The 24,953-nt window shown below is 36.2% G+C and overlaps 1 protein-coding gene across 1 annotated transcript in view; it reads right to left on the bottom strand.

The window, feature by feature from the left end:
* The window catches only part of USH2A (usherin), a 396,109-nt gene that overhangs the window by 236,346 nt on the left and 134,810 nt on the right, over window positions 1-24,953 (bottom strand). Inside the window, 7 exon segments of the mRNA XM_050894852.1 lie at window positions 1,607-1,880; window positions 7,906-8,036; window positions 8,550-8,723; window positions 9,363-9,368; window positions 10,186-10,287; window positions 10,692-10,818; window positions 17,397-17,527. Of these exon segments, the coding sequence (XP_050750809.1) occupies window positions 1,607-1,880; window positions 7,906-8,036; window positions 8,550-8,723; window positions 9,363-9,368; window positions 10,186-10,287; window positions 10,692-10,818; window positions 17,397-17,527 (945 nt within the window).

Here is a 24,953-nt window from a genome sequence, read left to right as displayed (position 1 = left end):
ATTTCTTAAAATAAAGTTGTAACTGACATGGAGGTGGGGTGGAAGGAGAAGGATATTTATCCCTTATTTGCTGTGAGCAAAACAATATTCCTTTATTCAACGTTAACTACCGAGCAGCCATTAATTGAGAAAACCTTTTTATAAGTATTTATTAAACTGGGAAAGTTTCCATATTCTATTATCATACCATTACATCATTATAGTCCTAAATAAAAGTATGTTTCAAAGCTGTAATGCCTAATCTTGCTCATCTAAATCTACATTTAGGAACACACAAGAATGTTTTTATCTTCAGACGCTCTGAATATAAATTCACAGCCGCCATCTTATTTTGCCACATGCTGAGGAGGCTCAGTGAAAAAAGTAATGTTTATTGATGTGCCTCAAGATGCACTTCAGACATTCACTTTAGACATTATTTTGCCTTAGATTCTTTGTTCACAGATCTCTCTACTGCAGGAGTTGCAAATGCATCCACTCACGAGGCTATACCATCTGCTATGAGGCAACTCTGACAGGGTATGACTGGCTAGCTCTTTTGGGCCATAAATATTATGCACGCAGAACCTGGAGGAAGATTATAATATATGTGATACCTACAGCTGGAAGAATACTTAAAACAATATTTTTGAGCTATCTGTGGATGCCAGTGCATGGATTTGATTCAAACTATTCTATAGCTGTGAAATCACAAGGCTTCAACGCAGCTCTGTAGAGCTTACTTGAACGCACGCATTCAGGGTGAGCTCATGCATTCAAAGCCACTTACTAGATTCCCCACTAATCACTTATTGACTGCTACTTGTTTGCCCACAGTATCTGAAAAATACACCATGACTGTTGAAGAGCTTCATAAGTAATGAAAAAACACACCCAAACCATAAACAGAGCTAGTTTAATAGGCACTTTTTGACTACAATTCATACAGTAGATCCTTTGGTGGAGGCCATTGGTATCAGGCTTCTCTCTTTTCCCTAGAAATTTGACCTGTCCCAGAACAGAAGGGTCACAGTGATGGCTAAAAACATGAACATTTCCCCTCCTCCTGATAACATGGAAAATGTCATGGGAAAGTAGCCAAAATCCAAATTCAGGGTTTTATTGTCACTTAATTTTTTAGACCAGAATCAGTATCACCTAAAAAAAGGACTAATAAACTCTCAAAAATTCTTCTATGTGGCAGCATCCAGCCTCATTACAGTGAGTTAAGCTATGTTTACTGTCTTCTGCTGGTTTTGTATTCCAGATCTGCGAGTGACACAAGTTGATCAAGTGAAACAAGTTTATCTGAACTGGCTTTCTCTGATGAAGATTTGAGATCTTCTGGTTGGGCATCTCAGATTACCATTCGCTACTCTCCAGTTCCTCTCCTGTGAGTTAGATTGCTTCAGATATCACTGGATGGGAAGAATTTTTGTAGCATTACAAAAGGATCAGGACTAAGTAAAACTAGATGGGTAGGGATAACTGGTAGTTAAAGCAACAATGAGTGGGAGGAAAAATTCACGTTACATATTCATGAATTTACACTACCAGCAGCAGAATGTCCACCTTGTGCATGACACCAGTTTTTGAAAAATGTATGTTCTTCTTGGTGTCACCTTACCTTGTGCTAACCCCAGTTCTTTATAAAAATTCTGAATCTCACGTGGGATTCCTCCTACGTAGACCGGTGAGTTTACTTTCAGCTGCTGAACACGGGGTTCGAGCGTCTGCTCTCTCAGTTCATTCATACTTGCTGAAACTACAGAGCCTTCCTTATTCACGGTGACTTTGTTCCACTTTCCATCACAATAAGACAGTCCTAACCAGAGATCCACTTGTATAAAGACGATGCCAGTTTTTAAAAAGATGTTTAATATTCCACTTTTCAGTTCAATCTATATATTTTAAAACAGAAAAAAGATTTTGAAAGCTACATCACATACACAGCAACAACAGATGCAGTTATTTTAAAAAAATAATCAAGGGAGTCAATGAACAAGATCAATGAACAAGACATTTTTATCTTCACGACAGCAGAAATTACAATAAAACTGTTTACACAAAACATGCTAAATACAGTGTATCAGTTAAATGAGAATGTAGGAAAATATATTCTGATTTTTTGACAACTGACTTTGTCACTAATGTAACTAAGTAAAAAGAAAAGACAATGAACCAGGACTGTTTTGCTTTTTTTGAGAATGAGAAAACAATATTTTATCTATCAATTCATTTTTTAGAAGAACCTAACAAGATAATAAGGAAATGAAATGTCAGACCTGATTAAGGTCTTTTTAATTGGCTGGTGATCTCAATTGCAATTTTTTCCAGCATACATTGATTCTGTATTTCATCCTTATTCTTCTAAATCTTGTAAGAAAATAATTGGTTTTGTATGTGCTTTTTGAGATTAATGTGCCAATTCTCTAATAGAAATACATTTTACTTAAATTTTTCACTGCAGAAGTCTCCAATTGCTTTACTGCAAGACTCTTTATCCTAACTGAATGGAACACAAGTGGGCTGAGACTGTAAATTGGCAGGTATAGAGCACTAAACACTTAGGTGATGAACTGGTGGTTGAAAAATATGGATACGTTCACAAAAAGGCACTACTGTTTCCATGCCAAAATCTTATTAAGTGAAATAAAACCTACAGATTTTATATAAATGCTTATTACCAGTATTGACAAACTGACATATTTAGGTTACTGATAATATTAATATTGCAGTATTTGTAATTGGATTGTATTTCCTTAACAGGGACACCTACTGAAGAAAGAACTCAGTACTTGAGACGTCACGGGCAATACAGGTCCTGTTCCAGAGTGCACACTGCCTGCTTGCTCATGAGACAGAGGGATTTTGTTTATTTTGTTTCTTTGGGACCACATCTTTTCCTGTTTCCGTGAGTTTATAGCCCTTTGTAGCTAACGACCCTACAATACAAGTGAAGGACAGATCATGGCATCAATGCTGATGAGTATAGCTTGAAAAAGCAGTCCATTGGACAAGTCACCATTTTTCTTCACTGATGAGAATTAATATGGAGCACACTGTGCTGGTGTGAAGAAAGGATTTCAGCTGCATGACTACAGTAGTATGCCAGGAAGTCTGCCAAACCTGGAGGCTGGAGAGAGGGCATGGTGTTTGACATAGGGTCACTACTCAGCACACCCCTCTTCCACTTTACTCATCTTGGCATAGTCTTAAAGCAGGCAGTGAATGATGCTTGTGTTTTTGTGTTGACCTGGACTGACATCTAGAATGCCCAAGTGCAGCTAAAGATAGAGGACCACTGTTCACTTTGAACTGTTCTGCATGGTGAAGATAAAAAAGAGCAAAGTTCTGCATAGATCTAGCATTCTTTGTGGTACTGAGCATAGGTTCAGAAAAATAACAGATAAATTGTTTGCTTTGGATAAAATTCTGGTACCACTTTAAAAAAAATGCTTGATTTTTAATCTGTCCTTGGAAAATATATTATTACTTTAAACCAAAAATGCATGAAGATCATCTTATTCTGCCAGACATCTCAGTTACCATCTCTCAACAGAACAAGAGCGTTATATCACAGCTCTAAACCTGAGCAGGTTCTCAGTTTAATGCTTAAAAGCATAACTGCTTTTCAGAATTTGGGGTACAAATGTTAAGCACCACTGCAAAATTTTAGCAATACTGTTCTCTATACACACAATTCTTATTTTGAAATACTTGAGCATGTACGGTTGCAATTAGGAAAGCCAAAGTTTAGCCTGAATCTGGAAGACATGAAGGGCAAGAAGAGCTTCTACAGGCCCACTGGCAGGTTGTGGCATCTCTCTGAGATCGATATAGAGACCAACTCTGATTAAAAATTTTATTAATGACCTGGGTAATAGGATGGGGTATACTCTCAGCAAGTTTGCAGTTGATAGCAAAGGGGACTGCCACTGGTACTCTAGACATAGAAAGCAGCTTTGAAGAAAAGGACTGAGGGTCAAGATGGATTGCAAATTGAACACTGGTCAGCAATGTACCCTTGAAATGACGAAGGCCAACATGCACTGGGCTGTATTAGAGATAATGTAGGCAGTCTGTCCAAGGAGATGATTCTTCCCCTCTATTCATCACATATAAGACCACATCTGGACTACCGTATCCAGTTGTGGACACTCTGGTATATGAAGGATACTGGCACATCAAAGTGAATCCAGTGGAGGGGCACCAAATTGGTCAGGGGTTGGAGCACCTAACATGAGTTGAAGCTGAGAGAACAGGGTTTGTTCAGTCTTAAGAGTAAGCAAGAAGAGAACTTAACTTTTCAACTACCTTATGGGAGGATATAGAGAAGACAGACCCAGACTCTTCTCAGAGGTGCATAGTGAAAGGATGAGAGGCAAAAGACAAGTTGTAATGAGAGAAATCACAGTTAGATATCAGGATATTTTTTTTTGTCTATAATGAGGATGGTCAAAGATTTGAACAGGCTGTAGAATTTGAGAAGCTGTGGACTGTCTGTCTGTAGAGAGATGCACAATACTCACACAGAAAATGCTTGGAGCAACCTTATCAAACTTAAGTTGGTCCTGCTTTTAGCGGAGATTTGGAATAAATTACTTCAAAAGGTCCCTTCAACTTAAATTATTTTGTGTTTCTGTATTTTCATTCTCTGCAGGGACCAGTCCCTACCTTACTCAATCTGCTTATAAACATATGATTTTGAAGATGAAAGGAATATCCAGCCATAGCTCTGAGAAACAAAACTCAGATAGGATAGGGGCTGCATTAGAGGCTGAATGACGCTTTGTTAAACCTGCCATCCAAAACGGTCTCAACCAATGTAGAGCTACAAGATTGATTATGGCTTCATCTCCTTTGAACTGGGAAGTCTTCCTGAGATTCAGGAATATCAGCAGAGACAAGCAATGGACTTCAAAGAACTTGGCAATGACAGTCAGTCTGTGAGCCCTTTGAAAGAAAAAGTACATGGTACCAATGTTGATGTCGAACCAGTCTTTCCAGTTCAAAATCAATAAGGTTAAAGAGATGTTTTGTACTGGTACTAGTCCTGTTCAGACCCGCCAGCCAGAGGCCCAAACACAGACCCCTCAAGAGCCTCCTCAGAATCAGTCACTCTTTAATGGAAAGGGAATCTCTTCCTGACACTGGACAGAGAGAAATCACTGGTGACCAATAGGAATATCCCCTTTACGAGTCCCACATGAGTACCAGTCACTTCTTTGCTAATAAAAACATTTCCACTTTGAGTTCTCAAAGCACTTATTTCACAGCCCTCCTTAGTTCCATCACAGGTAAGGCTTCCATTTTGGACACTGGTTATTTTACTTCATGCAGCTATTCAAAAGTGCAATTCTTTTTCAAAAGTTCCTGCAGGATTTTTTTTCTTACTTTGCAGCTTTGCAGAAGCAAAACATCAGCTACAACGTCTTGGGAGCTGGTGCCAGTCACACATAAGATTGGCAGTGCTTAGGCTTTCGCTGCTGTTGAAGTGGTCAGCATCAAAATCAGTAATGCAAACTCTATCAGCAGTCACAGTACCTTCTTTCAATCACATAAACTCATGAGGAAACACATGCCAGGGTAAGAGCTAGTGATTCATACTAGTTTATCTGGTCACAGTTTGCTAATAATTATTATGCCTGGATCCAAAGAGAATCAGATTGACACCTCTGGCTTGAGTTAATTCTCAGGGCATGGAAGTCATGGAAGAAGTGACCTTTACACACAGCACCTTTCTAGGACATAATTTTGTCTTGGGCAGAAGACAAGACAGAGTCTTTGGCTGTTTGGTAGCAGGCCAGCCGTGTGTCTAGCTATAGTCATTCCAAATCTATAAAGCTAATAAGAGACCTGTGATCTATGCAAAGGGAAGGGTCAGGGAATACCAACTTACATTGGCACCCAGGATAAGTGGTATAGCTTCTAATCTGTTTTGCACTGCAAGTGTCTCCTGACCAAAGCTCCTAACAAAGACATCGTAGCTCATGCGCAACATGCTACACACCTCATTTTCACTTTCTATTAACCTTTTTTTGTGAGCTCAAGTGTACGGAAAAACCTTCTGTCATCATTATGTATGTGTAGAACACAAAGCTGCAAGGGCTGGAAAAGCATGCATATACTCATCCACTCTGAAATTTCTCATCTTAAGGCTATGGAGATGTTGAGGTCAGGAGTAAAGTGAGATTAAAAAATTTACTTGAATTAGGACAAATGCTAAGAAAATTATCTAATCACAGTTTTCAGTGCTAAAAATAATATAAATATAAAACTGCCAAAAATCTGGAAGTATAAGTAGAGAGGGAAAACATTTTGTCTAACTATTGTGCGCTTTTGACTGCGCTTTCAATTTAGTAAGTCCCCTTTTTCCTTTATAGTCAAAAGCTATTTTTTCATATTTGTTAGTCTTTCACAGAGCAATAGAAAGGAAACAAGGATCATATACCACAAGAATCTCCAGAAGAAGCCAAGCCCCATGTTTGTCCCTGTAAATACCATTCATGTAAATAGTGCCCCTGTACTGTGAATTACATGCATATAAGTCTTTTTAGGGTGGGACAGTAGTGTGTGTATAGCATCTTATGCTATTACCTCATGATCTTGATCATTACTTGAGGGCAAAACTAAAGTAATAACATGTAATTAGCAAGACTTGTTATTGGAACTCACTATAATTTTTGTACTAAGGCTGCCTGAAAAAGAGGAAACAATCAGGTCTAGCAGAATTCAAAATCCAAGAAAAAATCATCTGCTGGAAAAGTCAGTAATATAAAAAGTAAATATAGAGTAAGTTATAGTTGACCTGAAAAGGAGAAAAAGATATTTATACATTTTAGGTCAGAAGTTTAAAAGAAAAGGCACATTAGATATAATGCTGTGCAATAAAACAGGCTGTGACATGACACCATTAGCAAAACAGCTGCATTATAATAAATAAATAAATAAATGAAGTTCAATAAAAATGCAGAAAGGGCAGATTAGGTCATAGAAACTAACAATACCTTCAAAAATCTCTAGATGTAAATGATTGCTTCTTGGACCAACTAAAAAGATGTATTACTTTCAATGTAATACCTACTAGTTGGTGCAAGTAGTAACTACAGTTGACCCACTAAGCAATGGGGACCACAGCCTAATTACGTTCAAAATCCTTGAGGGAAGAAAAATATGAAAATCCAGAACCATGTATTTAATAAAAAAATTTGAAAAACTGCAACAAACACATTCAACCTTAAACAAAATCCTGGAAAAGATGGCACGAGTACTTCTAAGCATAAAACAGTCTTATTTAACAGACACCAAAAAGAAAGTTCATAGGCATTATCTCACAAATCTGCCTAATACAGGATTTGTGCAGCTTCCTCTACAGTGTTGGGAAAAGAGTGATAGGGATGAGATGGGCTTAAGCTGGACCACTAATTTCTGTCTGTATGTTTCAAATCAAAACGAAGAAATCGTATTGATTATGAAAAATACATATACCTTAAAGAGAAAGCTTTATTAGGATACCAGACAATTTCTGTCATGAACTTTTTGATTTACAATTTAATTGATTTTGTTCTAGTATGAGAACTGGGGAACCAGGTAACTCTATACTTTCCCAGGAATGAAGCAACAGCTTTTAATACCTGTCTTTTATTCTCTTTTCTAATCACTTCTAATCCAGCAAAGAGAATAATTCTGCTTTTCATATATTGATATCTTTCTTATTTATTATATAAATAACACAGGTAATTTATTCTGAGCGTTAGTCGGAGTCTTTTTGCTCCCCTTACAGTTTGCTATGCACAGCATTTCAAAACAAGTAAAACACAAAAGTAACTTATGTTTTGAAATTTCTTTAAGTGCTGGACATATCTTAGTAGACAAAACTCACAGGTCCTGTCTGAATATAGTTATTTGTATTTCTGAACTTACTGCAAGATAATCTGGGCCATCTTTATGGTATACAAACAAAAGCAATCCATTCAGTTGATCTGTTCTAAATTTGAATGAGATCTCAAATTCCAGTCCACCACTGAAAACACTTGAATGCAGTTCCAGGAACCCTTGAAAGAAAGTGAATACATGCATAAGTTAATCAAATACATAAATAAATAGGTTCAAGAAACCAAAAGGAAAAATCCAGGTGCTACTTTCTACTTTGACATGAAGAACTTGGAGGTTTCAAGATTAAGGTTTACAACTCTACTGCTCAGCTTTTGAAAGGACAGTTATTCATAATGTACTGCAAAAACCAAATTGCTGCAATGTCCTAAATTTTGCTACCTGGCATTTTTTTGATACATTATAGGCATCTGTGACTCTTCCCAAGTGAAACTTCACCTTTTACATGCATATCAAATCTGCATACAGTTACAGCAGCACTACCTGTTTGTGAATGCAATTCCTCTTTCATGCAGTAGTCTTCTGTAAACCCAGAAACCAAATTTTAAACCATTCAAAAATAATCCTATATAACTAAAACTGCTTTGAAAAGCAGATCACTGCAATGCTTTTGCTATGGTCACCTTTTATATCTCAAGAACGTACTTGGCTAGTGCAATAATACAGCAAACTACCTTTGCCAAGAAAATGTGCTCCTTCTGAGAGGACAATGGGGCATCCTTCCCAAATATGATAGACATTGTTTTGCTCTTCAGCATCCTGCCAGTTCAAAGATTCCCAGTTTTCATAGGGAGTATGCACTTTTTTCAAAAATATGTCACTGAGACACCCCACAAATCCTTTCTGGACTATCATCTTCATCCCTGCAAAAAAGGAAAATAATTTTTTTAAGACAATCATCTGCAACTAAACACAGGGATTAATTTATGTTTTATACGTGCTCACCCTATCATATATGTCCATGTGTGCACTGATAACCAGCCATCAATCACTTCATAAAGCTGGTCTCCAAGCTAAATCCAGATTTCTGAATCAGTCTAGTCACTAAAGACAGCAGCTACTGCTATGTAGCTGGAAAATATTAAACTTTTTGAGATTTTGCATATAGGTACTTTCAAATCAACAATGTAAGTCTACTCCATGAAGATTCCAAGGAAAGTTTTCAGGTTTACCCTCTTTAAACAAAACAGTAATTGTGAAGAAAGGCATGCCTCTGCTGAATAGGAAGAAATAGTGTTGCAAAAGCTAAGGCAGATGAATACATGTTTAGAAGCTTCATCAGGAAGTTTTTCGGTCCTTGTTTGGAAAAAAAAATATAGTGATTCATGGCTGCTATCTCGTTTTCTTTACTGGGGACAGAAATACAAAACAGGTTTTATAGACAGCCTTCTCTTGAGTCGTATTTATAGTCAATCTCATTTTGATTATTTAGCTGAGGTTTTTGAGGGAGGTATCCTGGATTACTTTATGAAGAAGAACACATCCACGTATTTCTTGTTTTAGTAAAGTGACATAAAGAGGGAAAGAGGGAGTTGTACTCTAGTGTACCTCACATCAAGTCGTCAACTAGATTTCATGTCCTTATCAGTGGTGGGAACATAAACTTAATAAACAATTTGGCTTTCAGGTTATTATGAAAAAAACAAAAGCCTGGATATGAATCCACTGAGAACAGCTGATTGTATACCAGTTTTGTATGCAGTCACCTCTCTGTTATCTGCTGGTAGAATATATACTTGGCATACATACCAAGTTTATATATGAAAACATATGTCTATTGATTCTTCTGGAAGCCAGCTACGATCCAGCTCCACATAAATACAGCTGTAGAATACAGATATATTCATACACCCCTGAGTTCAACGCAACAGTCCCTGAAGGATCCAAACTCACACCAAAAAAGGCCAGCATGTTGTATCCCTGCATCCAGGTGGGATGCATAACCTTGTGTTTAAGATATTAAAAACAATTTGTATGTGTATTTTGGAAAAGAATTTGGGAATCTAGAATGTAAAACATACCCATAAGTTTCACATGCATACCAGTTCTGTGTATAAAATTCATTAAAATATACACAGACCTCATACACTGCTTTACTGCTGATGAAATCAGCTATACAGATATTTCAGTCTGTCCCGAAAGATAAAATTCGAGAAACTGTACAGACTTATTTTTTATTAAAACAATTATGTAAATAATTATGCAAATGTCCTCATGTTTCTGACACAATGTCAATACAGCCTACAGCACTGGAAAAGCAGTTAAGTCAGTGCCACTGTGTAGGATTCGTTATACCACAATCATACTCACCTACATCCTTTCTTACAATAGTATAACCCTGTGGAAGTCCTCCAACAAAAACTCCCGTGTTCTCTCCAATAATGGTACTGCCACTAGTTGCTAAGGAAGAACCTGAACAACATAGGTCGTTATTCTTGAGTTCAATGCTTTCAACAGATTTTCAACTCAATAGCAGAATATTGATATTTGATAGAAGAGGCTACTGTAACAAAATATCCTAATGCTTTCCCATACATATCCGGGAAATATTTACAGCTCTATTTTACAAAAGAATATTAACACAATCATAGATTCACAAGCACAAAAAGACAAACTCCTTCCACTTAGTATTAAATTATCAGAGATTCACAGTGGACAGACAGTTCAGACGCACAGACAAAACAGTAGCGATTTTGTCAGAAAACTGAGTGAATTTTTTGCTGTATGAATGAACACAGGTAGTGGAAAAGTAAGCAAGTGAGCAATATGCTGAGTAATACCAAAATAATAAAGCAAAATGGAACTGAATTGATTACCTGTGTACTGCCCATCCACTGTGATGTTTCCCAGTGCTTGAATTCTTGTAGCAATTATTTGGTGCCAACTGTTATCGTTGTACTCTTTTCCACCATCATTAGTTGGAGTGACTGCTACCGCAGATCCCTTTTTATTAACAGAAGAATCTGATTTAGAATATTATGAAGGTAAGATTTAGAATTATACCTTACTTTTTATAACACACTGTGGTATATAAGATCTAAAAATAAAGACAGAAGTCCTCTGTTTCACTTCCTTCGGAATGCTGAATGATGTTTAGGACTGATTTCCCCACTAAATTAACCTTCTCAAATAATAAATGAGGGATCAAGGATCCAGTTCAGTTTCTATTAAAAATAGAAAACCCTGTGTAGTTCCCCTGATAAAGACAAGAATGAGGCACAAATTATTGAGGGTCATGTCACTCAGATTTTTTATTTTTTATTTATTTTTTTAATTAAGTCTCTGTTTAACTACTTCATGGATTGCTGTGGTTGTGAAGTTCAATGGCCGTGATTCAATGTGCCATCCACAGAAAGCAACTGCATAACAGGATCGTTGACTGCAGCACCTGTCTACAGGAAGGGACCCAAAAGAGAGCTGTATTTGTAGGACAGTATGAAGATGCATGTTCTGTCCCTGTTGACCCAGTATCAAAAGGACTTGAATTTTTAGGTGAGAAAGTATAATACATTTATGAAGGAAAAGGTCATACCAAGAAATTCAGGAAAAAAAAAAAGAAGGTAGTTATTGAGGATGTTTTTACTGTACAAGGGAAGCTTGTAAAAATGTTTTTAAATTTAAATAGAATTTTTACCTGGTTTTATTAAAACAAAAAAATATAATGATATGAGGGGGTGAATTTAGAGACATCTATGACAAAATACAGAGAAATCTTTTCTGAATTGCTGAGTTAGAGGAACAGATGCAGTTGCCAAACGAAATCTCAAGACTGTAAACAACCAAAATACCACATAAATTCATATAATGATGCAATAAAAATAAAATTAATGTATTTCAAGAATTTTCCTGAGATTTATATCCAAATGATCTTCTAACTTCCCCATAATTCCTGTAATGTTGTCTCAGGACTTTATACCGTACTTGAACCATCTGGGAACTCGAAGTTATTCTGTTGAATTCACAAAATAGCATTGTCCTATGTGGCAGGCAACTACTGAATGGAAAAACATTTCTTTGCATAGGCACTACATAATATTAAAGAATCACGACCTCTGCAGTTACTTTATGGCTTAAGACAGGCTTCAAAAAAACAATTTAAAAAAAAATATGTAAAAGAAAAATAAAAGTTTCCTTATAATTTGGGGGTCTAGCTTGTTACTTTGCAGTAGCAAACCAGACAGTTCAGAATTTTTTTTTCCAGATCTTCTAGTACTCTTTCTGGCTCAAGGACCTTAGAGTTATGCATATGAAGAAAACCTGTTGATAAAAACCACTACCTATTGTGATTAATACTAAAACCCTCCTGTTAAAATTCAGTATTCTGCCTTTAGTGACTTGCATCCATTAGAAATTGCTGGTCAGCATATAGATTTATGAACACAGTATACATGTTACAGCACATTTTTGAACTGGGGACTGTCACTGTGTATCCTATGTATGAAAATATATAGGATGTGTACATATGTACACAATCACAGAAAAATAGTTTCCTGTGAATATTTACAGCATGTTTCCTACTCCATGCAGCCAACGTCTTGGTACTGAGGCAGTCTGTACAGCAGTCCTCTGTCCCATGATAACAACACAAAGTTATATATCCTTACACACTAATGTGCACTTTTTCATATACTATTTTTTATTGTCTTCTCTCCTATTTCAACATTTTAATATTTTACAAACACACATTTCATTATCGTAGTTTAATAATTAAAACCAGAACTGGTGTCATGCCCAATTAATGTGCCCTGGTAGCATGCCCATTAGTTTTTCCATTAGTGAATTCAACAATACTAATGGGATTACTAGCATGGGATGCTAATTGGGCGTGACATAAGAAACTGGCTTACTTCTTAGCATACCCCTGCTAATGATGAAATTAATGAGCATTTTATTAAATGCTGTCTCATCAAAGTGTACTTAGTTAGCGTTAAAATTGTTACAAATGATGCTGCATTCTAAAGATCAGGTGCGTGAATAAGTGGTTCTTCATATTATGTTTGGCAACAGTCTAGAGCATTAACAGTTTTATACATCAGAAACCACATATATTTGTAGCCAATTCAATCTGGGACCACACAACCATATATGCTAATCTGTGGTTTATTTCGGGGGGGGGGGGGGGAAGGGGGGGAAGACGGTGTTCATGGTTCAGCATGCACTGCATTGGAGGCCTCTATACGACCTTTTATCCAGAACTACCCGAGTGACTCTGTGATCACATTCAAATATCCTGTTGTGAAACGGCTTGTTATGCATTTTGGAAATCACGCATAGGGAACCAAATCTGGATTAGTTTGCTGAGCCATACAGTAAGTCTTAATTTTTAGTAGCTCTCAGTAATAACTAAGTAAATATGAATCGCTGGCTCCTCATGCTGACGCTTACATTCATGAAAATACATAGAAACATCACAAATATGGATCTTCAAAGATACTGTCTAGGTGCCAAAGTCTGAATGTAACTACACTTCTCCCAGACAAGTTCTTTCAATGCCCAAACTCCTACCACTGAGAAGGTGAACAAATACCGAAGTTTCGCCAACGCCAAGCAACAAGGTATAGCTGGGATTCATAGCCAGGTATTCTCCTTCTTCCTTTTTTGGGGGGCGTAACAGCTCACTTTCAGACTGTGCCTACTACTTCAGCTTCTGCACAAACCATAGGCAACAAGAAAAGTATCCGGTGTTCCTCCTTTTTGCTGTAAAGTTTAGTAAATGGATCATCTTCTAAAGTGGAAGAGCTGGATTCAACTCCCTCCCTGTTGTGAGAAGAATCCCAATACTCTATCCTCAAACTGTCCTAATCACCAAGGAAAAAGGTGCTCCAGATTGGCCTTAAATTTCTACTGTTAGTGATTTCACTTTGTATAAAATATTCAGTGCTTCCCTGGAAAAAAGACAGAACAAATGACCTGTAGCCACTGAAAGATAACTATAAATTTAGCTAGAGTTGATTGTGTAATTTAGGGTTGGATGTAAAGGCATCATGATGAGAAGAAAATCCACAGACAGCTGAAGGTTTGCAGGCACACTGAGTTTGAAGGAAGGTCTAGGGAACAATTTGATTATGCAGACAAGACTGAGGAAGACATCTGTTAGCAAAAAAACTCATGCTTCCTGGACCATGAGTAGAAACCTGCAAAGAATGACAGTAAAACAATAAGGAAGGAAAAAAGAGCAGCTAGACAACACAAAAGGGAGACAAAAGAGATGGTCAGACAACAGCTAGATGAATAGTGGTGTACATAAAAGTTGAGAGAAGTATGAATGGACAGGAAGAAAAGGATTTGAAATTAACACTTAGAGAAGGAAGAAGTTAGGCTGCTGAAGACTCCCCACTGAGAAGACTTGGCAGGACTATCCCCAGAGCAGATACAACAAAGAGAAAACATGCTGCTGATCATGAGCAAAGATACATACCAGAATCCTGAAAGGGACTAATGGTAAAAATAATTAACCTGTGACAGGACACAGCTGTAAGGGAGTACAGAATATTACAACACGCTGCTCTAGATAAAAAGCAGCAGAGACACAATTGTCATCAAAAAGAATTTTTGCCATTTTTAAGAGCAGAGCACAAAGGCAGGGCCATAAATGCTTATCATATATGCCGCAACCATAATTAGAGAAAACAATGCATATAACCTGGTTAGGAAACCACATGTTGTCACTAATGCAAACTGTGATACACAAATGAAGGAATAAGAATTGCTGCTACAGAATATGATACTTGATGTTATAGGATAGGAATGGCAAATAACGGCAAAAAGAAAAAAGAACCAAACTATATAGAAAACATAGAAACAAAGGTAAAGATAGTAAGGCAGCACAGCCTATTAAGGATACAGAAGAGTGAAAAAATCTGATAACTGAATTTTCACAGGTAAAAGTTTTTTTCAAGGATACTACAAGAAACATATTGATGTAGGCCACAGTACCCTACTTCTGAATCTGAGAATGCACAGGGATCTCTTCATCATTATTAATGAGAAATTAGAAAGTATTAGCTTTCAAGATAGTAAATCAAATGTTACGACCTACACTATTCCTAAATGCCTTGAATGACAGGTATTTTTTTTCTATAAACAGTCACTGAACCAGCAATATAGGCTATTTTAGACTTTATAAGAAGAGGGAACAATACGGAAGTCATGATCCTAAAAATCAGCATGGGACAGAGTTGTCTGATTCAAATGAAACAAAGATAAACAAAGATATATTAATAAACAAGTAATTTGTTAAAATTCAAGATAGTAACTATTGAAAATATTAGCTGAACTGAGACGCTCTAGGGACCGAATATGGATGAGACCTGTATTTTTCACAGTTAAAACACAGGGGAAAGAGGAAAAAAAAGAGAAGGAAAATTAAAAAAAACCCCAAACCAGCCACTCTCCCACCTGTCCCGCTTCCTCCCCATCCCCAAGTACCGTGAATCCAAACAAATACAACATCTTCTAGGGAATGGGTCCAACCTAGCTGACATAAATCTACTTCAGAAGGAGCACATCTGCAAGGAGGGCTAGGAATACTATTTGAAGCACTAAAACGCTAGTTGAAAGATATCCACTCCCATTAAAACAAACAACAACATCGGACTATTACACCTAGAAAGATCTTGCAAAAGAAATAAAAAATCCTTTTCAGTTAAGTGAAGGTATAAGTGTAAAAGAGATAAAACAGAACTAGTACCTATTAAAATGTGGATGAGGCCAACATTAACAACGTTAAGCATGGTCCCAAAAATTGAAGTACACACTGATTCAGTTTGCAACGAGGAAAAGAAGATTAAGCCTGTGTGTAAATGCAGTGGTAATAATAGAAATTTATATCTTGAGGTCAGAAGCAGATTTAATGTTTTCTACCACAGGGCTCACATACACGCTAGCCTCTGTGCAGCAGCATGCCTCTTCTACAGATTCTCCAAAGCTGAAGAGGAGCTTCACTGCTGCACAACACCTCTGCATGTTCACGGAGCACCAGTGCCTGGACCATGGCAGAGCTCAGGAAACAAAGGTTAATAGTGGATCGTCAAACCTCTAAATCCCCACCATTTTATACCATTAAGCATTTCTGTTCAACCCTCCGGAGCAGTAGACACAACGCCAATCACATAATTAGACACTGAGGTGTGATGGAAGATACAGCTGATATAGCAACCAAGGCCTTCCAGCAGCACTGAGGCAGCGGTAACCTTACAAAAAAGATGCACATATATGGATACATATGATACCACATTCTGCCAATATCATTAGAAAATCTGATAAGTACTTACAGTTTCTTGCATGTTTATGAAATATAAGTGAGTCTGTAATGCTTTTTTATTCCATGAGGAAATCCAGTTTTGGGGTGCAGACTAAACAGAAAATACCCAAACAGAAATGCAAGGAAAGTGGCCTTATTTTTAATTTTGTGGAATTTATTTGATAATATTTCCCTCATTATTTATGTCTTTGCTGTGTTCATTATTACTAGAAGTGTGTCGTGGTTTAAGCCGAGCCAGCAGCTAAGCACCACGCAGCCGCTTCCTCACTCCCCTCCAGCTCCCAGTGGGATGGGGAGGAGAATTGGGAAAGAAGGTAGAACTCGTGGGTTGAGATAAGAACGGTTTAATAACTAAAGTATAATACTAACAATAATAATAATAATGAAATAATAATAATAATAGTAATGAAAAGGAATATAACAAAAAAAAGAAGAGGGAAAAAAAGGGAAAAAAACCCAAACTGATGCACAATGCAGTTGCTCACCACCCGCTGACTGATGCCAGAGCCGCGATCCGCGCCTCCCGGCCAACTCCCCCCAGTTTATATACTGGGCATGACGTTCCATGGTATGGAATACCCCTTTGGCTAGTTCAGGTCAGCTGCCCTGGCCATGCTCCCTCCCAGCTTCTTGCACACCTGCTTGCTGGCAGAGCATGGGAAACTGAAAAGTCCTTGGCTTAAGATAAGCGCTACTTAGCAACAACTAAAACATCAGCGTGTTATCAACATCATTCTCACACTAAATCCAAAACACAGCACTGTACCAGCTACTAAGAAGAGAGTTAACTCTGTCCCAGGCGAAACCAGGACAAAGTGAGAGACTACTTTCATCACATTAATGGCAACATGCTGATTTCAGTAGGAAAAGACAAAGTCTCAAGATGGGAGGCTTAAAAATAATTGACTAAATATATATATAACCTTTATTTGCTAATTCAAAAACTAGTTTCTGCCCACCTTTGAAATCTTGGTACTTTAAGCTGTAGTGGTGTTTGGTGGTACTGACAAAAAACCCAGCTCATAAAAATGCAAAAAATAAAGTCATAAATTGTGGGAAGTGTAACAAAAAATGAGCAAAGCTTTAGTGTTTCAATGTTTCTCTCCCCAAAATCTCCAGCTACCTAGGGGTTCTGAAGAGTCAGTTAACTTGTATCAATAATTAAAAAAAAAAAAAAAAAAAAAAAGGCTAAGTATGTAAAGAAGTACTGAAAGAAATCATATAAGCTATTTTTATAGGATCCTGTCTTTTTTTGTACCTGTGGATCAAAAAGAAAGTAAGGACGCCCGCTCCTCAGTTGAAGTGCAATGTATTCCTCTTGATTCCCAGGTGATGCAGAGAAAAGAATCAAACCATCAGGTTCCTGGGTTCTAAATTTCACTTTAATACCTGGTTAGAAAAAGCGAGCAGACGGTTAATGCCAAAAATGGTTTTTATGCATTCTAACAGTGTAATTACAAACAAAAAGTTGTTTTAAAAACAGCAGTAAGATGACAAACTAAAATCATGGAAGTTTTGTTCACCTAAACCCCCTGCCAGTCATTGCAGGAGAAATTTTACTAATCCAGACTGAATCAGCCTTTGAGAGAAATTTCTGTGATTTCGGAGCCCTTACTCATCCATAAGAAAAGATATGCAATTGTGACTTATGCTGTTCAGTAACTTCTTTCTTAAAAAAAATGTAATTCAAATATTAGCATACTATTCTAATAGTTGATGTTTTACTTGTGGATTTTCACTTGTCCCTTAACATTTCCATTGGTAAAGTAGGAATGAGTTTCCTGCATGGAAGGATTTCTATGAAGAATAGTGGGGGGTTGGTTCCAAAAGACTTATATATATACACACAGACACACACACACGTATTTATATGTATATTTTTATATATTCTTTTATAAATACATGTATCTAAGTGCACAAAGAACACCTGAGGAAGAACAAGTTGTAACAAAAATTGGAAATATCCCAAGGAATAATTGATGACCTAAGCTTAATTAAGAACTTTCCAGATCATTATCAATAGTCCTCCATTTGGCTTCTGATAAAATATTGTCTCAGCACATGAAACGTCATTCAAATGACATACAAGGAAAAAAAAGTAGGTTTTTTACATTACTTTTTACCACAAATAAAATATCAAAACAACAAGCTAATTAAACAGCTTGTAAGTATTGGAATATTATTGTCCATGATATAAACTTACTCAGTAACTATCTAAGGCCACATTAATGAAACAATTCATAAATTATGTATCCAGTTTTGAGAAGTATAATTATGAATAAACAAGTTTTGGATAACCACCAGTCTTTTATGACTATAATGCCTTTCTTTTAAGCTATCTCCTGGAACATCATCTTACAGAAACAAATAAGAAAATTACAAAACCATATGCCCAATTTGGCCTCACTTTTCTAACGTGCAAATCCAGATATCGCAGGCTGAGTCTATGGTGGAGCTATGCCTTTACTGTACTAATTTTTTTTGCAAATGGAAATGAAAAGGCAGCAATAGCAACATCTACCTATACTATACACTTCCATGACATTTCTGCATAAAATGCTTTTTACAGAACAAGATAATTTATTGGGTTTTGCCCAACTCCATCAAGCCATTCAGTCTTTTCACACGCATTTTCACTATCTTATGTCAGGCAGAAAACAGTAAGTGACAAAACAATAAGTGACAAAACTTTTTCTTGTAGACAGCATCTATATTTTTAAAAAATCAAAAAATTATAAGTCTGATGCACATTCATACTAGGTCATGCCTGTTAATTACCTACACCCATAAGAAATATCCTTTGACCCCATTCCCTAATCACATAAATGTTTTCATGCAAATCACATGATGCACTCACAGATACGAAACATTCTCTAGGCAATCAAAATCAGTCCTGCCATTAAAATACCTGCAAAAAGCAGTTGTACATAAGTAATTCCCAGCAAGTAAAAAAACTCAACGGTGTCCACACTTAAGGAAAAGCATAGCTTTGCCTGGCTCAGAAATAACCGCTATTGCTGTACTTTGAGGTTCCAGGTATTTCCAGCTGCGATATCTGCTGGAAAGGCTGAGACTGATGGTCTCTCATCCCAGCACTAGAGAGCACAGTTAATTTAACAAACTGCCAGTATTTTTATCGAGCTGCCAAAAGACATTTCTGAAGACCAGAGGATCCCTCCTCATACCTAATTCAGAAGGACAAATACAAACAAAATAATTGAGTTTCTGCAAAAACACCATTATTTTATAATGTTGTGTTAGAAAATATAAACTTAATGGTTCATAACAGTAATATTGCAGTAATTCCAAAAGTTTTCAAATGTTATGCAGGAGCTTTCTTTCTTCTTTGGATATTGAAGAGGCTTACAAACCTTAATTCCTGCCTGTAGAGCTGCCATAGCTTCATATAAAGTATTGATGAGTCAGGAACCATCGTTTTCAGCCATAGCTCACACAACAAATTCTTCTGAATTCTTTTGTCACCTATTACATAATTCAGTAAAGGACTCTGCCCCTTTAAGTTCAGGTATCTCTGGAATTTCTCATGACATAAGGAAGTTCATATAAGCTAGCTCTAAATAAGTACTTTCATACCTCAATGTTAATATTTTCTTGTATTTCTAGAAATGAGTGCAATGGAGAAATCAAATATTAAGCAAACTTCTGCCTCATAGATAATATTTTCACTGGAAGATAAAAACTTGTGAAATTAATATTTTTCACAGAAACATACTAATTAAAACAAAAAAAAAAATCTGAAAAGTTTTCTCAAGTCCAGGTTGGACCTCATGGTCAAAACAAAACACAGCCAGAAATCCCATTCAGACTTGTAACAGGTAGGTGTATGTCATTTTTCTGGTGTATTGACACTGAGCACTGAAAAAGGATCTTACTTAACCTGAACACAGAAAGCTTTCTTATGAAAACCTGAAAAGTTTCAAAGAACTTGAAAACCACATTGGATCACCAGAAAAACTTTCCTTTTTTTTTTTTTTTTTTGGGGGGGGGTAGGAGGGGGAGATTTTGCAAGAAAGTTTCTCAAAGACTTGTGTCTACTATTTCAATACGCATGTCTAAAACCTTAAATTCAATGTTAAATGTAACAGATAAATAGAAACATAAATAAAATAGTGACATTACAATTACTTCTGTAATTTGTCATATACAGAAACTGCATCTCATCCACACTACTGAGGCTACTAAATTTTGGATGGAAAACATGACCATCTGCGGGGCATAGGAGGAATGTACTCTTAATCAACTGAATATGGAATTGCAACTCAAGAATTCACCTAACAGGCCTGTTCATGTGACAAAAATTATTGGTCCACAAGGAGTTGTTATCATTTCTGGGGTAAAAAACAACAGGAAATTTTACTACAAATGAAATATGAATGTATGTCAGTCAAATAAAATCTTTAATTCCATTTCAAATTATAGCTGCAATTGGAGAACGTGTCAGAATTCCGTTAATTATAAATAAACAAATTTCTTCAATTTCTGTAATTGAATTTCTTTAATTATAATGGCAGTGTACAAAACTTAATACAAGCATTGTATACAGTGAACATAAAAGACAAAAAGAAGAATACACAGTAATAAAAGGACAAGAAAAATAAATCACTAATATTGTTATTAATGTTTTAAAGTACCCCAAAGTGTATTAGGGCAGACTAACCTTCTGTCAGGATCTACATAGTTTCAACTTAGGCAGTAGTGGATTGTGATTAGGTTTTTAGCCTAGTTTCGAAGATGGCACATCCAGGTTAGTAGAGGATGTGAGTGACCAATGCGGGCATTTTAAAGGCATTCAACTGAGAAGCAATATCAGCATGCTACCCTGCGAGTGCACACAGTTTTGAGAGTTCCTTTTAGTAACAGGCTGATATTAAAAGTAAAAAGATATACTATTACTATAATGTTAGATGAGTCAGAACCCAGTTTTTTGTGTAATACAGAAAACGCATATGGAGCGATTTTTATACCACCTCTTTGCCTCCCTCATGTAAGTTTAGCAAGTCTGAGAACTTCAGCAACATTTCAGATTCAGACTCAGATTCACACGTGGATTCAGATTCTTCTGGCACAATTCAATATGGCTTGCAAGATCTGCACAAAAGTATTTAACAGGCAAGAATGTGCTCTTGAGAGGCTGGCTGTGGTTTTTGCTTAAAGCAAGTTTACAGAGCACACAGGGTTATTTTGAGTTTAGAAGAGACAGTTGGTAATCAGGGGGAAAATATTAATAAATTAGAGCAGCTCCCAGATTAGCATAACATATACTAATAATTTATAATTATTACAGCAATAAAATTCACTGACTAATGCTAAACATTTTTTCTTGCAAAATAAAAAGTTTAAAATAGGTTTTGTTTGACCAAGAAACTATTCATCCAGGCTAAAGAGGTTTTGTTTCCTGTGAAACATCTTTCCAATTTCACTGAACTGAATTTAGTTTAAAAAAAAAAAAAAAAAAAATCAGCGTTTCAAAATGCAAAAACATTCACAGTACTCAAAAAATGTCTTCTGACTTTTTGAAATTTTGGGGAAGAGGAGTTGAGGGGAGAATGTAGGCAGAGGGGCAAGGTAATTGAAGACATCTTTTACAATAACAGCTGAGAGATTTCAGCGATGTGGCCTACTTAAAACCAATCTCTTTGTCCCATGCACTCAGCTAAAACACCTGTAAAGTACCTTTCTCTACAACTGGATGTTCAGAGTCCAGCTCAAAATAGCCAACCAACATAAGTTATTAGACTCGTTAAATACACAGAAGTTGCTACAAGTCTCAAAAGTCCCATGCCCCTTCACCAAAACCTATATATAACCACATGAACAAATCTGTCCAAAAGTGTCAAGAACAGGCACATAAACGTATTTCCAACCTGGATGCAGTCAGCAAGAGTAGTGTTAGTTTAATTTTCATAAATCCACCAAATCCCAACCCATATGCATAAGATTAAAAAGTATGAATAATAATTAGATACCCTAGCATATTATGGACATTTTCTTTGTGGACTTAGGAAATCATAAAAGGAAAACAGTGTACATTACGATTGGAAAAAATAAAAAAAACCAAACCTGCCTAATATCTGGAAAAACACAAAGCATTATTAGAAATGAATTTTGCATAATCTGTGAAGCACATCCATTTTTCAGTGCAATTTCTCCCAGAATTGTACAATTGTACATACACAATTTGCATTTCCATTCTACTTATATCGCTGTATGAAACGGTGTAAATAATTATATAATTGTACCTTCCAATCAAATGAACAGGAAATTGTTGGCAAAGAAAGCGATCTCTTTATGCTTACTGAAGCCCTTATTTGTGCATAACGCCAACTAAAATTAATAGAAATCGTACATAAAATTTTGACTACAGCATTAGGCTCTCAGCATTCCGTTCAGGATGACAAACGTCAAGCATTTACTTAACATTAACACTGTGTACAAATGCTTTTGCTTAATCAAAGTACATTTTACCACAGAAATCATAAAACAATTTTTTTTTTTAAGTGGTGAGGGGATAGATGGGGAGTAAAACTCTCAGTTACTATACACTTCCATTGAATTAATATTTAGTCGTTATTCTCTCTGTGAGAGTGATTCTGCATGCTACATGTCATTACAATAGCTAAAACACATTTTAAAATGTATTTTTAATAAGAAAATGCATCCTTCAAAAAATAAGAAGGGAGACTTCACAAAAATGGATCAGTATTTAAAGCAGTTTCACATAATGGACAGTGGAACTAGAGGAAAAGAAGGAACCCCGAGGACACTTTCCTGGACATACTCATGAAGATACTCTGCTGAGCAGTTCTTCACACTTTGCGATGGCCTATAGCTTTCTGCATTTTGTTGAGAGAAGAAGCTGGAAAGTATTCTTCCTAAATCTGTCCAACATCTTTTTTGTCTTTGGTACAGGAATAGGCTCCATCTTTTACTGTTACCTTAATGTACTTGAAAATATTTTCAAAGTTCATCGTCACAAACATTACATTCAGTTAGTAATTCCATTGATGAAATAAATGCTGTTCATTTTTAAGTTGTTTTAGTTTTTTAGGAGCAATTTAAAATAGATACTTAAAAGTCATATATATATATGTCCATATACATATGTACACACACATATATATTTGTACACACAAACAGACAAAAAAATTTTCCCAAACGTTTTCCCAAACTGTAACTGGAGTGTCCAATTGCAGGTCAGCAGCCCCTTTTCTTTTGTGATGATAGTAAAACCAGGAGAAGCTGAAAATCCATTGTTTTTAAAATCAGACTGTACAAAACCCCCATATTTTGAAAAAGTCTAACTTTATTCAGAATTACACAATTCAAAGACTTTTTTATATATACTCTTAATACCTCAAACTGCCAAAAAGCTAAGTCAAACTAAAAGGTTGATCAAGCATAAACACAGAATATGGTGAGTGAATGAAAGGGGGAAATATGTAACACCTCTTACAGAAACCACCTATCAGGTAAAACCCCAAATCCTCTTGATGAGAACTGAGTATTTCTTTTACACTAAAATGACTAATTTAATACCTGTTTTTTCTTATTTTGCTTGCTACCCCATTATACTCACTCCTGGTAAAACAAACAGGACATTTTAGCTTTAATCTTCTTACTACATAACCCAAATAACTTCAGTCATGTTTGCATTAATGCTGCATTAATCATGTTGTTGCGTATTAATGAGTTTTCAGGCTATGCTAATTACTGTCATAGATTCTGCAGCAGCCCATTAAATATACAAATTACAGAATTAAAGAGCCAGAGCTCTTCATGATTAATCTTTAAATGGAGAAAAACTAATGATGTCTGTACAAAGTTTCTCTCCACTTTTGGCTGACTGAGCCCAAGGAACAATCAATTAGAGTATTTGAAGAATAAGAATATTGCACATACTGAAAGATTTGTTATGCTGTTATTCTATGCAGAAGACACACATTTATAAGTTTCTATCAAATGGACTTCTGTAACATATTCCAGTCTTTAAGGTCTCCCGAAGTATTGCACAGTGGTAAGAGCTATAGGATATTCCAATTCATTATTGCATACTCATAGGAAGCTGCTGGTTCCATATGAATATAGTAAATCAATCTTCTCCTTTTAGCAAGGACACAAGTCCTGCTACTGCCTAGTAAGAAAGATTTACAGCAAACCTTGGTGAAAAGAAAGCTAAGATAAGTTTAAAGTCATTTGATAAGATTTGATGTATTAGTAGCACTTTATCCCCTCACTTACAGAGTGATGCTTGTTCAGGAATAGTGTAATACCTAGTGGTTAAATCAAGAGATTCAAAATTAGGAGACCTTGAGTCTGCACTCAGCCAATGACTGAGGTATGTCACCCAAGAGCCATCATTTAAACCCTCTGCCTCCATATTCCTTCCTGAAGAAAGGTGGCCAATATCACTTGTGTAAGGTTCTGTAATGTTTGAAAAATTCATTACTGTTTTGTTCTCCATAGCCTTAAAATATATATAAAATCAGCAAAATACCCACATGTATTCAGAAAAATTACCTAGACACTAGGTATTTACTGACATTTGAGAAACACTAATATATCCAAAAAAAGGCTATTAGTTTAGCCTTCTCCAAATACTGCATATTATGCAGAACATCACAAGACTTCCCTAAAGAGCAGATTCTCAGCCTGTATTAATATTACTCTGCACATCTATAGTTGCAGTTTGGAATTAACTGGGCCATTCCAGACCTGTCCAATCAGTTCTTTATACCATGGAAAAAATAAATAAACCATACTTTATACATTAAAGATTTTATATTTATACAAAGTA

The sequence above is a fragment of the Gymnogyps californianus genome, chromosome 3 (assembly GCF_018139145.2).
Source record: "Gymnogyps californianus isolate 813 chromosome 3, ASM1813914v2, whole genome shotgun sequence".
Lineage (NCBI taxonomy): Eukaryota > Metazoa > Chordata > Aves > Accipitriformes > Cathartidae > Gymnogyps > Gymnogyps californianus.
This window is presented reverse-complemented; position numbering and strand designations above follow the sequence as displayed.